Genomic DNA, 14,863 nt, shown 5'->3' on the forward strand with positions numbered 1-14,863 from the left:
TGTATTTTTGGTGTGTGTGTGTGTGTGTGTGTGTGTGTGTGTGTGTGTGTGTGTGTGTGTGTGTGTGTGTGTGTGTGTGTGTGTGTGTGTGTGTCCCCTTTAATGTCCACTTGAGCTAGCTGCCAAAGCAAGTTAATTCCAATAGATTGCCCTTTACTACATTTATTACTGATAAAGCTTAAAGGGGCATTGCCACACTGATTGTAGCTGCCTGCTCAGCCTCACCTCTGCTAATTCAAGTTATAGAACTATACTTCTCAACTGCATTGGTGCCTTTTGGAGCACAAATATATTCATCTGACAAATAACGTGGCTTAAAAATAATGTATTTATGTTTAAACCCTACAGTCAAGCCCCCTTGAATTACCAGAAAACTTAGTCTGTGGCTTTCTTATCCAAATAGGGTACAGACTGTAAAAAGAAGAAGAAGTATGGTAGGAGCCCAAATGCTAACATGATCAAAGTGCTTTGAGATATTTTCTTTAATGATACCATACATTTCTGTTCTAGTCACATCTTGGAGTCTATGTTACCCAGATTGTTTCTCATCCTCCATTGATTAAGTAGGATTTGTTGTGCTGATAGTGACTTATGTATCTTGGAGTTTGTAGCCTGCAGCAGAGATAAGAAGCACTAGCCTACCATGGTCAGAGGTTGTTTCTACCCAAATGACACTGACTAAAAGAACATAATTTAAGTGACATTGTTTAGACTTCACAGTTTCCTGTGGTGGAACTAAATGTTGTATACAAGTTCTTTTGCACACAGACAGTATGCAGAGTAGGACAGGGCATTTATACTTCACGGGGTGAAGTTGGGGTGCCTTTTCAGAGCATGACTGAATGCACCCATTTCTGAACAGCAGTTCTTGCAACAGACAGCATGAAGAATGCACTTCAAAAGACATTCCTGGAATTAAGAATTGAACCCAGCTGAGCTGACACAGTCTGTGTAGTTTATCTTATACCTGAATCCTCATGGCAGTTACGTTGGCACGATCTGTCTCTTTAGTCTTAGAACTGCTTTGTTCTCCAGGGGACATGATACTGTGGTGACATTAATCTATGTGGAAGATTGTAAAAGTCAAATCCAGCAGTCAGTTTTAGCCAGACAGGCAATGACCACTTGATGTGCAGATATGAAGGCAAATGTAATCGGCCGACTTTCATACACTGCATGAGCCATGTTTTAATCAACAGTTTTCCTTATGCTCTATTTAATGTTCTGCTTAATAAAATTAATAAACTAGTCAAACCTTATTATCTAAAGTCATATTATGAAGAAATTTAAGTTATACCATTAATACCAGTTTGTCCCAGTCTATCAGCATCTGGCCAGGTGTGGAGTTCATCTGTGTTTTCTCTATTCTTTAAGGTGGAGAGCTGGGCAGGTCCATGTTCCACCCTTGGTACAAGCTGCACTTTCTGGGCTTGACTTTCACACATGCTGTGTACATATATACATTGTGGCTGTATATCTTCCATTCTCTCACAGTTGGTTTGTCCACAGTGGTGGTAACTTGGCTCTCTCAAGTCTAGAGTTTTTTTGTGCTTTCTCTTGTAACCCAGTCTCCCAGTTCCTTGCCTGAAGTCTGATTCCCACCCTTTAGAAAATCAACCTGTGTTCTCTTAAGGATTCAAGAGTTCACAACTAGAAATACACTTTCATCACTCTCACAGTCCAACACTCCCTGTGGATTCAAGGCTCTACCTGCCACATAACGCCCCTGCCTGCTCTCCATTGTTCACCTGCACCACAAGTAAGAACACAGTTTGCCAACTCTCTCAGCTGTTGCAATTCTCTGAATCAGTCCAGCCACGTCTAACAGTTGCCCCTTCTCCACAAACACCACCTGAGTTCACCTGTAGTGCCCTTCTCTCTTTTTCTTACCACTTGTAAATAAACCTTGAAACACTCAGTTGTGATCACTGTCTCCTCCAAGCTGAAAGTTAACTCTGACAGTCATTAATGTCCACATAACCTTTGCGTCAGTGGTGGAATCCACAAACATCCATTTGGTAACACTCCCAAAAAGCTGATTCTGTTCATCTGGACGTAGCGTTTAGATGTCTATTCACACCTACAGGCCAGTGGACACTCTTTCAATAATGAGGATGTACACATCCTGGAGAGGGAGGAACGCTGGCGGGGAATCAAGAAAAGGGAAAGACCATCTCTGAATCGAGGAGGGGGCATGAGAGTGTATCTTTCACCATCTTACAATGCTGTGATTGCAGCCATTCCCCAACTCTCTGTGAATGGTACTCATGGCCATTGATCAAAGACCATTGATCAATGATCAGTGGTCAACGGTCACTCACATCACTCACTTGGATGAGTGACGAAACGTTTCTCCCAGATGAACAAAAACAACTTTTGGGATTTCCATGATTGAGCATGCATCAAGACATTTGGTAACAGTGTTGGTAAATTTTGTATTTTGCAATTCAGTTATTTGTTTTTACCACTCTGTTGCATCTTGGATAGCTAGTTTGAACAGTCATGTTGTCAGGATCCGGAGTTTATGTTATTATTATTCTGTGGTTTTGGTTATTTTGGGGTTCTTGTACATTCCCTGTTCACGTTTTATGTTCCTATGTTCTGTGTTCCCCAGTCTGTGTGAAGTCTGTGTGTTGTGTCATTGCGTGTATGTTCCCTGTTTTATTGTGAAGGTCTGCGTCTTATGTGAGTGTTTTCAGTTTGCCTCCCTTGTCTCGTCACGTTAATCACTCCCAGCTGTACTTCTCTCTCTCTCTCTCTCTCTCTCTCTCTCTCTCTCTCGAAAACCAATAAACTTTTTTTTTTTTTTAAATGCCTATTTGTCTCTGTTCTATCAGCTTGGACACTCACACCAGTTCCTTTTTAAGCCAGCCGTAAGTTTGAGTTCAAATATGAACCTGTTAAATTTGGTGACTGTATTTTTGCACAGCTGTCATATCTCTGTATAAGTACTGGAGTAGTTCCCACAGGGACCATGATCTGCAATGATCACTCACACACAAGATGAAAACTACCAGCTCTGTTATTATGGCCACTACCAAAATACAACCTTTATATTGGCTACATTTCATTCCTCTAGTAGGTGCAGTAGATAAAACTGGGAAAGAGAACATTAAAACCTTAAACCCAGTTTAGGTAGCTTGGATGTGTCAACACACTGAATATTCTTTATTAAGTCTAGACTGGTAGTCATTCCTTTTGACAATGACATTTTCATCAGTGGGGTGAAATTCTGGCATAAAAATTGGCTTAGCTGGTTTTGGTGGTAAACTAAGGGAAGTGGGATCAGAGATGTCATATAAGGAGAATCTACGAAACTCATAGAACCCCAAGTCAAAATCTAGTGGAGAGTTCTGTAGTACAAGTCTAGTGGTAAGTATTATTTCTAGAGAAAAAGAAAAGGAGTTTAAAACCATTGTTTTGTGGTAAACAGCAAATCCTTAAGTCACTTTTAATCAGATGTGACTGGTGATTATAGTCAAGCATTTCTGTCCTGGTGTCCTTTGAACTATCAAAATAAGTGGTCATGTTTAAAATGATTGCTTTTGCTTCTATCAGGAGGGGAAGTCTTCTTCAATAGATTAAACGGGTCTGGAACATTAATGGAGATCTTCATTTTCTGTTAATTGATATATGAGTTAATTTTCAGATTTTGAATGAAACCACGAGAAACATCACACTCTCGAGAGCCTCGATCTGCTGGGTTGGCAATCTAGCTTTGTTTGTAGGAAAGTTCCTGGGCAGAGCTGGTTACAGCAGAGAGCTGCAAATGTCTTTCTTCGCTGTAAGAAATGTTTACATCTTGTGCCCTTTATTAATGTCAGCACTTATTTGATTAGTGATGCGTGTGTGCTTTTGGCTGTAGAGAGAGAGAGCAGAGAGACGAGGGAGCGAGGAGAGGAAGTGAATATCCAAAACCACAGTCATGAGGTTGTCAGTGTGTGCAGCGGTGTTGGAGCACTGATTTGTCCATCAGCGTACACTTGGGGTGTAAGGGTTTCTTTGTGTTCTGGCGAGTTTTCTTCGTGCAGCATGTCAGAAGCTGCACGAGTGTCTTTCTGTATTTCTTCTGGATCTCTGCTGATGTTCAGAAAGCTTCCTCATCAGCTCGGTGAAAGTTACTGCTGTCACGCATCGTTTTGAAGCGTTTTTATTTTAGTTTAATTGTGTTATTTTTGCTCGAACATCCTGGTCTGGATGCGCAGCAGAGCGGATACGAGGAGCCCGAGAAGCGCTGAAATGATGCGCATCCGTGGCCGAAGCGTTTCGCTCTGTGAGCTCGGCCGTCCGCTCTCTACACACTGAGAAAAGCGGAGAAGAGGTAGCCTTTTCCCGTTAGCCGAATCACGCTTCACCGCTGACTGAGTGACTGATCAGAGCTAAGGAAAACGGAAGGAGGAGTGGGGCGTGTGGATGTGAGACTAAAACAAAAAGAGAGAGAAAAAAAAGCAGGATCTGGATGGAGAAGGGAACGGACACTGTATGCGGGCACAATTGTTCCCGAGATTTTCAATAGAATAGAAATTTATTTTCATCCTTTGTACTTGCGGATTAAGAAGTTAGTTCGAGAAAAGAAGAAATAGCAGGTTGGCGCGCTGTTGTGTACGGTGGGTGAGGAGGGTTTGGGGGGTGGGAAAGAAAAATGCTGCCTTCGCAAGAAGCCTCCAAAATCTACCATGACAACTATATGCGCAACTCCAGGGCCATCGGGGTCCTGTGGGCCATATTCACCATCTGCTTGGCCATCATTAACGTGGTGGTGTTCTTCCAGCCTTATTGGATTGGCGACAGCGTCAACACACCTCAAGCCGGCTACTTCGGTTTGTTCCACTACTGCGTGGGTAACGGAAACTCCGACCGGGAATTCTCGTGCCAGGGCAGCTTCTCCGAATTCGGCTCCATCCCGTCAGGAGCCTTTAAGGCGGCCTCATTCTTCGTGCTGATGTCCATGGTGCTCATCATCACCTGCATCGGCAGCTTCGCCCTCTTCTTCTTCTGCAACACTGCCACGGTCTACAAGATCTGCGCCTGGATGCAGCTGCTATGCGGTATGGATGGAAGACACTTCGGTGTGTTTTGAGGTAGAGGGGGAATTTGAGTCTTCCCAGGCTTTTTGGCGTGGGGTAGGGGCAGCTTGAGGAGAACGGGGTCCTCTTGTGTTACCCACACTTTGTGTCGTTGTCAAAAAGTGTCACCAGGTCCTCAACAGAATGAGAGCAGCAGGATGAACGCTTGGGGGAGGTCACATAGAATAGAGATCATCCCTTCAGAGTTAAAATAATTTCTTTATCTTAGCCTTTGGCTATTATTGGGTCTTTCCCCAAGAACCCTATCATCCTGTTTTATATAAGGCTTGTTAAAATAATGTGTCAGTGTAATTATATGGAATTATGATAATGAAATGCCTTCAGCAGCATTGAATCAAAGATCACAGCTTCTATGTTGGTTATATCTACAAGATTAGCCAACATTATGTGTGATCTACAAATCATGCATTTCAATAATATATCTTCACTACATTCATTCATTCATTCATTCATTCATTCATTCATTCATATATACAAAACCAGAACAAACATACAGCTGACTTGAGAGGGTTACACGGAGTCTTTCCATCAGTGCTGAGTGCAGTGCAAAGTGTTTTTTCTTCTTCACATTAAGCTGATGAAGCTTTTCAGTTTTGTCAGGCTGATCATTTTTTCTGTGACCTCCAGGATTGGAAAATGAAGCAGAGGGCCAAAAACTACAGTTCTTCTAATTGGCACTTGAAGCTGCCTCCAAAAGCGATTGTGTGCGTATTGACTCCTATTTTTAAAAATGCTTTAAAAACCATTTTTGCAGCCTGGTTTTAAAAGCACAGTTTAGGACTCGATGGATAATATTCACTTTCCTAATTTCCTAATAATTTTCATCTATTTAAATACTGGAGTTAAGGTCATGGCTGCTTTGATTGATATATGCTTTATTAATTAATTAATGGTGTGTGGTTCAGATCATCCTAGAAGTTTGTGCTTCAGGTTTTGTGAATAAAATTCTAGTATAGAAGTATCAGCTGTTTAAAGATCCTAGCTTTATATGATAAAGTTAGAACCCCACTCCTTCATCCAAATATGTTCAATTCTGGTCCCAAACAAAAAAACATGATAGTGGCCAATACTCGAGCGCTGAGGCTCCAAATGGAAAGTATGACATTTATATACAGCCTATGATCTGGCTTGGAGTGGTGCTTTGTTGAGTCACAGCATTGCTGTATGTGAAACACTTGATACCAAGTCTGGCCTAAATTTGATCTGCAGTTTGTTATGGGCCACATTTGGCTTTGGCCATTGACGTTGGCTGATTGACTTCCTCTCATGTCCACCAGATGCTGGGTGTGTTGTGGCATTTTAGCCAAATGTGGCCCAGACAACAATAATCTCTCTTGAGCCTTGCTCATGACTATTTAGCCATACTTAGCCCATTCAACATTCACTAAACTATAACCAAGTGTCAACTTCCAAAAGGAGCCAGATTAGACCCAGAGGTATCTCGGTTACAACTCTTTGTGTGAGCTTTAAAAGGCTCTCCCATCACAGATTGTTGAACAGATTGTGTCACTTCAGGTGGCGTCTACAAGTGTGTCCCACATGCTCAGTAACATCAAGAATCCCCTAGAAGATTCCTAATCATAAAAAACACTAATTAACTAGACGTGATGCACCTGAAACTGGTCTCAAATGGGTTTAAAAATTCAGTGAGTGTTGATAGCGGTGATAGTTGTGTTGAAGGTCTGGCTTTTGTTGATACTCTTGTTGCATGATTGCATCATTATTTCAGAACTCCTCACCTTAGTTTTTAAAAGTCTGAATTTCTATGCATGTGTGTGTTTTTTATGAAAACATGGAGTCTAGTGTGGTGTGTGTGTTTGGGGAAGAGTATGTTTGTGAATTGGTCTGGAAGCACTGACATTAACTGGGAGGAGATATTGCTGGCTCAGTTATTCATCCTATTTGGGAGCTGGAGCCAGGGCTATATATTGCAATGGACTTGGGACCTTTTGTAAGCATAGACTGTTTTCCAGCACTACCTGGATCCACAAAAAAGCAGGATAAAACTATGGAAACAGTTTCTTCTTGGAAACGAAATATTCACACAGCTTCAAAGACATTTCTGTTGGTGCCGTTTAAACAGTGTGACTTTGAAGAGCTTGCTTAGCCATAAGAAATGATATATCCTGCTCATGATAATTTATTAACTGCAACATATACTAAAGGTCCACCGTGGTAAAGGACATACTCATCTTTGTCAATAGTCACTGTATTTGTGTTGATGCAGCAGTCAGCCCTGTTGCCTTGTAGCCCCCACCCACACTTCACCACCTCATTTCCTCTCATCTTTTTTTTCATTGCTGATTGGTTCCTAAGTTTCTTTGCTCCTTGTGCCAAGTTGGCACACATTACATAAGGACTGCACACTCTCACTCATGGAGCGGCAGATAAGGTGAGTTTGGTTTGTTCTTCTTTTTAATTTATTACGACTTTTCTTTAAGTTAATGACTTAGTCTGACCTCATTTTCTCTTTTGACTTACATGGACTTCGGCACATTGCTTTTCTTCATTAATTCCTTAAAGTTAACCACAAAGAAAACGAGGACAACATCACACCAGTGAACCCAAATCATCACCAGTACCCCAATCTGACTAAATGTGGTCATTACTACAAGAGCTGGATGTTACACTGGAAAGTCAGATCTTCTGTTTAAAAGAAATTAGTTCATGCTGAATTATTTATCCTAGTGGCTATATACATCTTGTTTGTTGTGTCCTTATTTTACAACCCCAGTTCCAAAAATGTGTTGGGATATTTAGTAAAATAACAACAGAATGCAGTGATTTGCAAATAATCAAGTCATAAACCCCAATTTTTTTTTCCTGACACAGAAAGGTCTTCTATTTAATAAGTTAATTTTTTTTATCATTTTAAGAAAAACATTACCTTGTTTTGAATTTAATGGTAGCAAAAGGTCTCAAAAAACATGGGACGGGACAACAAAAGTGTGTAAAACGGGTACAGCTGGAGGAAGATATTGCAGATAATTGTTTTATTTAAAAAGCATTTTAGAGATGCAGTGTTTCTCACAAGTACACGGAGCAAAAGTTCTGCAAAAAAGAGAAATGCATAAACAAATTGTGGTACAATTTGAGAATAATGTTCAGTATGAAATTGTAAACAACAGGCATGATTCTGACAATTGTATGTGAACACAGCTCACCATTTCATCCACAAATGCAGGTTAAAGCTCTATCATGCAAGAAGAAGCTATACGTGAACAAAACATCCAGGAATGCTACCATCGTCTCTGGCCCACAGTGTTTAAAATAAACGGAGGAAAAGTAGGAAAACGACTCTGTAGTCAGACAAATCGAAATTTGAATTTTATATAATTTGTATATAGAGGCCTTCATATTTCAGCAAGACAATGCTGAACTGGCCTGCCTGAAATTCAAACCTTTCACTAAGTGAAAACAAGTTTGTGGATGATGAAGTAAAAAATAAAACACTTTTTTTGAGACCTGTTGCTTCCATCAAATTAAAAAAATATCTATTGCATTTTATCTTTTTTGACATATATTCTCCATGTTTTAGTATGACCAAAATATAAATTCATTGCATTTTATTTATTTGCATTTTACAAAGCATTCAAACTTATTGTTGTTTGTTCCATCTCTTCTAACCTTTGCTAGTGGAAGAGGTTTCTTTCCTCTTGCTTTCAGAAAATGAAGGGCATATTCCTATGTGTCTGTGATATCCTGATGGGACTGGAGTTGAGCCGAAGACTCTGGGGCAGCGTGCAGATAATGGTTTAATTAGCTCTGCGGTGCAGCTCTGCAATAGGGCTTTAGTTGGCTGTGGACAGTGCAGAGCTGTGGCAGCCCAGAGAGGCTGGTCCTGCTCAAAATGCTTCACAGCACAAAAAGACCACACCAACAAAGAGGAGATGGGGAGACCTGTCATAAGTTGTCGGGTGTAGCAAGTGCGAGGACCCAAAGGCAAAGAGCCAGATTGAAAGCAAATCATTTGTTTTAGGGTGATGAAAAAACTATTAATGTAAAGGTCCAATAAGGGAAACAGCTGAAACTAATTTTACTCCACACAGTGACAAGACTCTAATGCATTTAAACTTAAAGACACAAGGGTGGAGGCCTTAACTGGAATACAAATGTACATAACGAAGGACTTAAAGCCACAAGATACAAAGGAATATGAAATATACACAACAAACAAGGTAGGAACCAAATTGAACATCCAGTAAAAAGAATATAAACTTCAAAACTCTGACTCTAGGACATTGGACCATGACAATCTTTCCATCAGTAGGTAAAACAGGAGTTGCTTTGGTCCTGTATGTATTCAGAGAGTTTTACTAAAATCTACAAATGGTAAAAGAGCGTTCTAGATCACAAAAGAAGTTCCTGTATATTCAGAAAAATGCTGTTTCCTGGAAGCATTACCATCGGACTGCTTCCTTGAGGGCTAATTGACTGTTATTTATGTACATCATAAATATATTTTGGCCCTGAGCCATCAAGTTATTCATAAACTAACAGCAGCACTCAAAAACTGCTCTAGGACTGACTGGAAGCCAGTGAAAATGTGTAAGTGCACTAATGGGGCGATCGTGGCTCAAGAGTTGGCAGTTCGCCTTGTAATCGGAAGGTTGCCCCGGTCGAGCCCCGGCTCCGACAGTCTCTGTCGTTGTGTCCTTGGGCGAGATACTTCACCCGTTGCCTACTGGTGGTGGTCAGAGGGCCCGGTGGCGCCAGTGTCCGGCAGCCTCGCCTCTCAGTGCGCCCCAGGGTGGCTGTGGCTACAATGTAGCTGCCATCACCAGTGTGTGAATGGGTGGATGATTGTGTATAGTGTAAAGAGCTTTGGGGTCCTTAGGACCAAGTAAAGCGCTATACAAATACAGGCCATTTAATGCACTCAGCTCTCTTGGTGCTGAGTGCATTAGTGTTGGTGAAAATGCTGAGTACCTTTTTAGAAGGCACATGATAAATTCCTGTATTATCACAATAAAAAATGAGTTATCACTGCATTTTAACATTAAGTGCTAATGGTCACAACTTGAATGCTGGCATCTTGATCAGTATCTGTGTAGTGATTGTGGGGTGTAGCTATAGTTGGCCTACGAAGGACAAGATATTAAACACTGGTCTGTGGAACTCGTTTGCTATTGGAGCAATGGAGCGGTCAGTCATCAGTTAGTCAATCAAACGGGTCAAAGACGGAAGCGTGAGCTAAAATTACTGCAGCAGTTTCAGTTATGATACCACAGTTACTGACAATGATGATGTTTCCTGCTTTAGTCTTCTTTACAAATATTTGACTGACGCATTATATTATTCCTTTTTTCACAGTTTAACACTGTTAAAGTCCTGTCTGCTGCCCATAGTGCTCCCACTAATGACAAATTATTAATTGTGGCAATTTTGGTTATATTTTTACTCCCACACACCAGCAAACTAAAGCAGTTATGTAACCCAAATAATAAATATCCATCAGGTTACAGATAAATACAATGTGAATACAGTAATACGTCATTTTCTCTGACCATGTCTTATGCAGATGGTACAATCTGAAAAAGATGAATACATACATGAGGACAGCAAGACAGTGATGAAGTGTGGCTTGAGATGAGCCCCCTATTGATGATACATAGGCCGACAGATGCGGTCATGAAGGACTCTTTGGACTATTAAAAAAGAAAGAAGAAAGAAATTGCATTTGTGCTACAAATGTAGGGATGAGGGGGTATGGTTTGTGGCTTGGTGTTAGGAGGGAGCGGTTGGGCAAGAAGGTTGTGGTGTCCGTTGGGGAGAGTGCACACTTGGCATGGATTTGCTAATTAGTCTCTCCCCATGTATTTAGTAGGTGCGAGGCTGGAAGGAGTTTTTTTGTTTGTTTGTTTGTTTTTTTGACAGCCTGGCCATGGGAGCAGGAAACTCTGAACTGCATGTATTTGTCCAGTAAAAACATTTTGTAAGCAATAATCACACCCTCTCTGTGGTTACTGAGGTGAACCGCAGAAACATCCCTGAGTTTTCCCTGCCTGTTTGAAATCAGCTGCGTTAGTACTGATATTTAAAAAGCCTGGACTGGATGTTGACATAGTTGCAAACTATAGACCTATCTCACATCTATCTTTTTTGTCTAAGGTCTTTGAAAAAGTTATTTTTAAGCAGCTCACCGACCATCTGTCAACAAACAATCTGTTTGAGCCATTTCAGCCTGCTTTGAGACCCAACAACACCACAGAAACAGCTTTAATCAACGTTATAAATGATCTGTTGGTAAATGCAGACAATGATCGCACCTTAGTTTTATTACTGCTGCGATTGACACTGTGGATCACTGTATTTTATTGGCTAGGCTAGAACATTTCAACAGACTTACGGGAAATGTTTTATCATGGCTGAGATCCCACCTGTCTGGGAGATCTCAGACTGTTAGTTTTAAAAATGATCTCTCTGAGACCTGTGCTGTGAGGCATGGGGTCCCTCAGGGCTCTGTACTTGGCCCATTGCTGTTTTCTCTCTATCTGCTGCCTCTTCTACGTTCTTTTAATGTAACCTTTCACTCTTACGATGACCTGCAGCTATATGTTCCTTTAACCATAGAAAACTGTGCTGACGTGTCTAAATTAGAAGCTTGTCTATCTGCAGTTAGAGGCTGGTTATCTGATAATTTTACTGCTTCTTAATGCTGATAAGACATTGGACCAAAAAAATTTCAGTACTTGTCCCAAAATTTCTCCATGAAAATTGATGACTGTCATAAATTGCAGGGATGTGTGGTTTGACGCAGTGCTCTCCTTCAAGTCATGAAGGACTGCCTTTTATCTCCTCAGGAACATAGCTAAAATTAGACGAGCTGCAGAGGTTCTTGTCCATGCATTTGTCTCTTCACGCATTGATTATTGTAACACTCTTCTTTCTGAGTTAACCACAGAAAGGTTTTAGAGGTTTACAGAGTGCAAAATCCAGCTGCTCGCATTTTAACCAAAAAGAAATGTGAGCACATTACCCCAGTACTGAACTCTCTTCATTGGCTACCTTGTCAGATTCAAGCAGATTTTAAGGTCCTGCTGCTCACCTACAAGGCTTTAAATGATTTGGCACCTTTGTATCTCTCTGTCCTGAGATCGGAGAGCACAGGATGGAACATAGAGGTGCAAAAACCTCTGTGTTCCATCCCGTGCTCTCCGATCTCAGGACTCTGGCCTTCTAAAACGTTCTAAAGCCAGAAAGAAAGACTACTGCGCAGCATGCTTTTTCTTTTCATGCCCCATCTTTGGAGGGTTTTAAACCTAAGTTAAAGACCTACTTGTTCACCCTGTCCTATGTGTCTTAATTCTATGCCTAAAGTTTTAACTAGTTGTTATTGCTATTCCTTTTTGTTTCATCAGTTTTTATTGTTTTTATTCATTCATCTTTTCTATCTTCAAATAGCCATTCAGCACTTTGTTTGAAAGTGCTTTATAAATAGTTATTATTATTATTATTATTATTAGTAGTAGTAGTAGTAGTAGTAGTAGTAGTAGTAGTAGTATTTTTTTTTAACATGTAAAACTACTTTCTTTCTGTTTCTCATCCCAATCCACCAACTAGCAAGCACGTGATAAGACTAAAATATCATGTTACCATGCCTGCAGCTTTCTGTAGTTGTTTGCTTCTAATTAGTCTACTTTGACAAAATGCAAAGAACAGATTACTAAATAATCTCTCTTTCTAGATAGTTGTTATTGTTTTGGGCGCTACCTTCTAAGCAGAACTTGGCTTAGTTAGTAATGATTTGTTTCTAGGTTTGATTGTGCCCATAATTAAAAAGAAAACCTTTATCAACCCCAGCGAGGATGTGGAGGATGTGGACGAGTAGTGGCTCTACCCCGAGCTGCAAACGCTCCAACTCATCATACTAACTCAAAGTGAGAAGCCTTTGGAGAAGCTTTCTCCTCGTTGGAGATAAGCTAGAGGAGGGGGAGAGGGAGACCTATGCTTCTGTTCAGCTGCAACCCAGCTCCAAATAAGCGGAAGAAAATAGATGAATGGACTAGAGACCGTGGAGTATTGTTGCGTGTGTTTGATCTGTGTTTGCACAAGACAGATTTCCTCCTGGGGCAATAAAGTAGGTCTTTATCTTTAAAATTTCTTGATAAATTCAAATATTTTGCATGATTATCTTGTGATAACAGCAAAGACATTCTAGTCAAACAAAATGATACAGCCTCAATGTCCATAAATAGCTTGTACGGTTACTGAAGCCAACTAAGTTGCAAGTGCAAAAGAACCAAAAACATATGATGCAAAATCTTGTTTGAAATTGCATGAGAAATTTTACTTTAATGAGTCCTCACTGTTTGTTTTCTGAAGCAACCTGAGAGACTGACTGCTGATCCTAATCTGGTCTTTGCTCTAGGAAACAACGATATGCGAGTGAGCTGCTCTACTCTGCCTGCACACACAGTACACTGAACTCACCAAATATTATGTAAAGATGGATACAAATGCAAGAGGCTATTTTAAGACACTTGCTATTCTGACACTGTTCAAACAAACAAAAGATAGTTATATATTTAAATGAATGGGATGCCAACTTATTACATCAGGTAGCAAGGTACTTTTTTTTTTACATACAAAAACACAGCATTTCATTGGGTTGAGCAGAAAGTTTCTTCAGGCTAAAGCGCCACAAAGTTCAAATTTAATTGTGGCTCTGTCTTCATAAACATTTAAACTCCAGTATCCGAGGCACCAGAGGTTCAAAGCTACAACAAAAGCTGTAAGATACTAGATTTACAGAGTGGACTGAGCTGATGTCCACTTATCATAGGAGAGGTTACTGTTAGGACTACAGGGCGAGAAGACAGTCAATGAAAGGGTTACTTCCCTGTACCTCCAGGTTAGAGAATGGGTGTGTCAAACTTTACTTACACACTGAATGAAAGTTCAGAGTACCCAGCCTTCTTGGCACCTGGTGTCCCATCACCATGTGCCCCATCTGGTGGATCTTGTTCTACTTGAGGAATTCAACAGCACAGTGGCTATTGGACCGGCTGGAACAGCCTGCTCAACCTGAACCCAAATAGTGTTTTTCTGTTGTAGTGTCCATTAATGGATTTATGGAGTGGAGGGAGTTGACTAAGTGCATATTCCTGACTGACTGATTTTATTTTAGCATGTAGCACATATTAAATAACATCAATGTGAATTTACTTTCTTTATTTAAAAAAAATAAATAAATAAATACATAAAGGCATTTCTCTTGTTCCACTGGTCCCAAAGAAGCCCAATTGCCCACTAGCATAAGATTTTCTTATTCATGTCTCATACGATCAGTTTAAATTATGTTAGAATAAATCACACAATGAGCAACGACTTTTCTAAAAAGCAGCTGGAAATGGGATAGTCCTCCCTGGCACACCACAGGAAGTGTTGGATTTCCGTCTGTTTGCCCTGGCTGTTTGCCGTGTTTTGGCTGACAGTGCGTATACTGCCGCTGTGTATTCCTTGGATCCCATTCTTTCATCCTCACATCGAAAACAATGGTCATCATGTGCTCTGTTGCCACTTGCTGCCCTTTCACCACCTCCTTCTCCCCTCTTCCAAATCTTTCCATCCTCATCACCACCTTGTCTTTATGTCTCTGTCTTTTGTGTAGTTGGCCTCATTTTCCACCCAGCAGCATCCCTCCACCCTCTTTTTTTTTTTTTTTTTTTTTTTGTTGTTTGTTTCTCTTCTCAACCATGGCCTCTCATCTACTCGTACTTTTAACCTGTACTGCATGTATGAAACTTACAATCATTTAGAACAGCGGTCCCCAA

At 40.6% G+C, this 14,863-nt stretch overlaps 1 protein-coding gene across 4 annotated transcripts in view; it reads left to right on the forward strand.

The window, feature by feature from the left end:
- The first annotated feature begins 3,786 nt into the window (after positions 1-3,786).
- Positions 3,787-14,863, forward strand: part of lhfpl4a (LHFPL tetraspan subfamily member 4a) — a 30,880-nt gene continuing 19,803 nt past the window's right edge. For 2 of the 4 annotated variants that reach the window (XM_042226638.1, XM_005938600.3), the window contains exon 1: positions 3,790-5,048. In XM_042226638.1, coding sequence (XP_042082572.1) covers positions 4,643-5,048 — 406 coding nt within the window. In that variant the 5' untranslated portion in view covers positions 3,790-4,642. Of the gene's footprint in view, positions 5,049-14,863 lie in introns of all 4 variants that reach the window. The other 2 variants (XM_042226637.1, XM_005938599.3) reach the window with 2 other exon arrangements.

Source organism: Haplochromis burtoni, unplaced genomic scaffold (genome assembly GCF_018398535.1).
Source record: "Haplochromis burtoni strain Fernald_Lab_line unplaced genomic scaffold, NCSU_Asbu1 Contig_221, whole genome shotgun sequence".
Classification (NCBI taxonomy): domain Eukaryota; kingdom Metazoa; phylum Chordata; class Actinopteri; order Cichliformes; family Cichlidae; genus Haplochromis; species Haplochromis burtoni.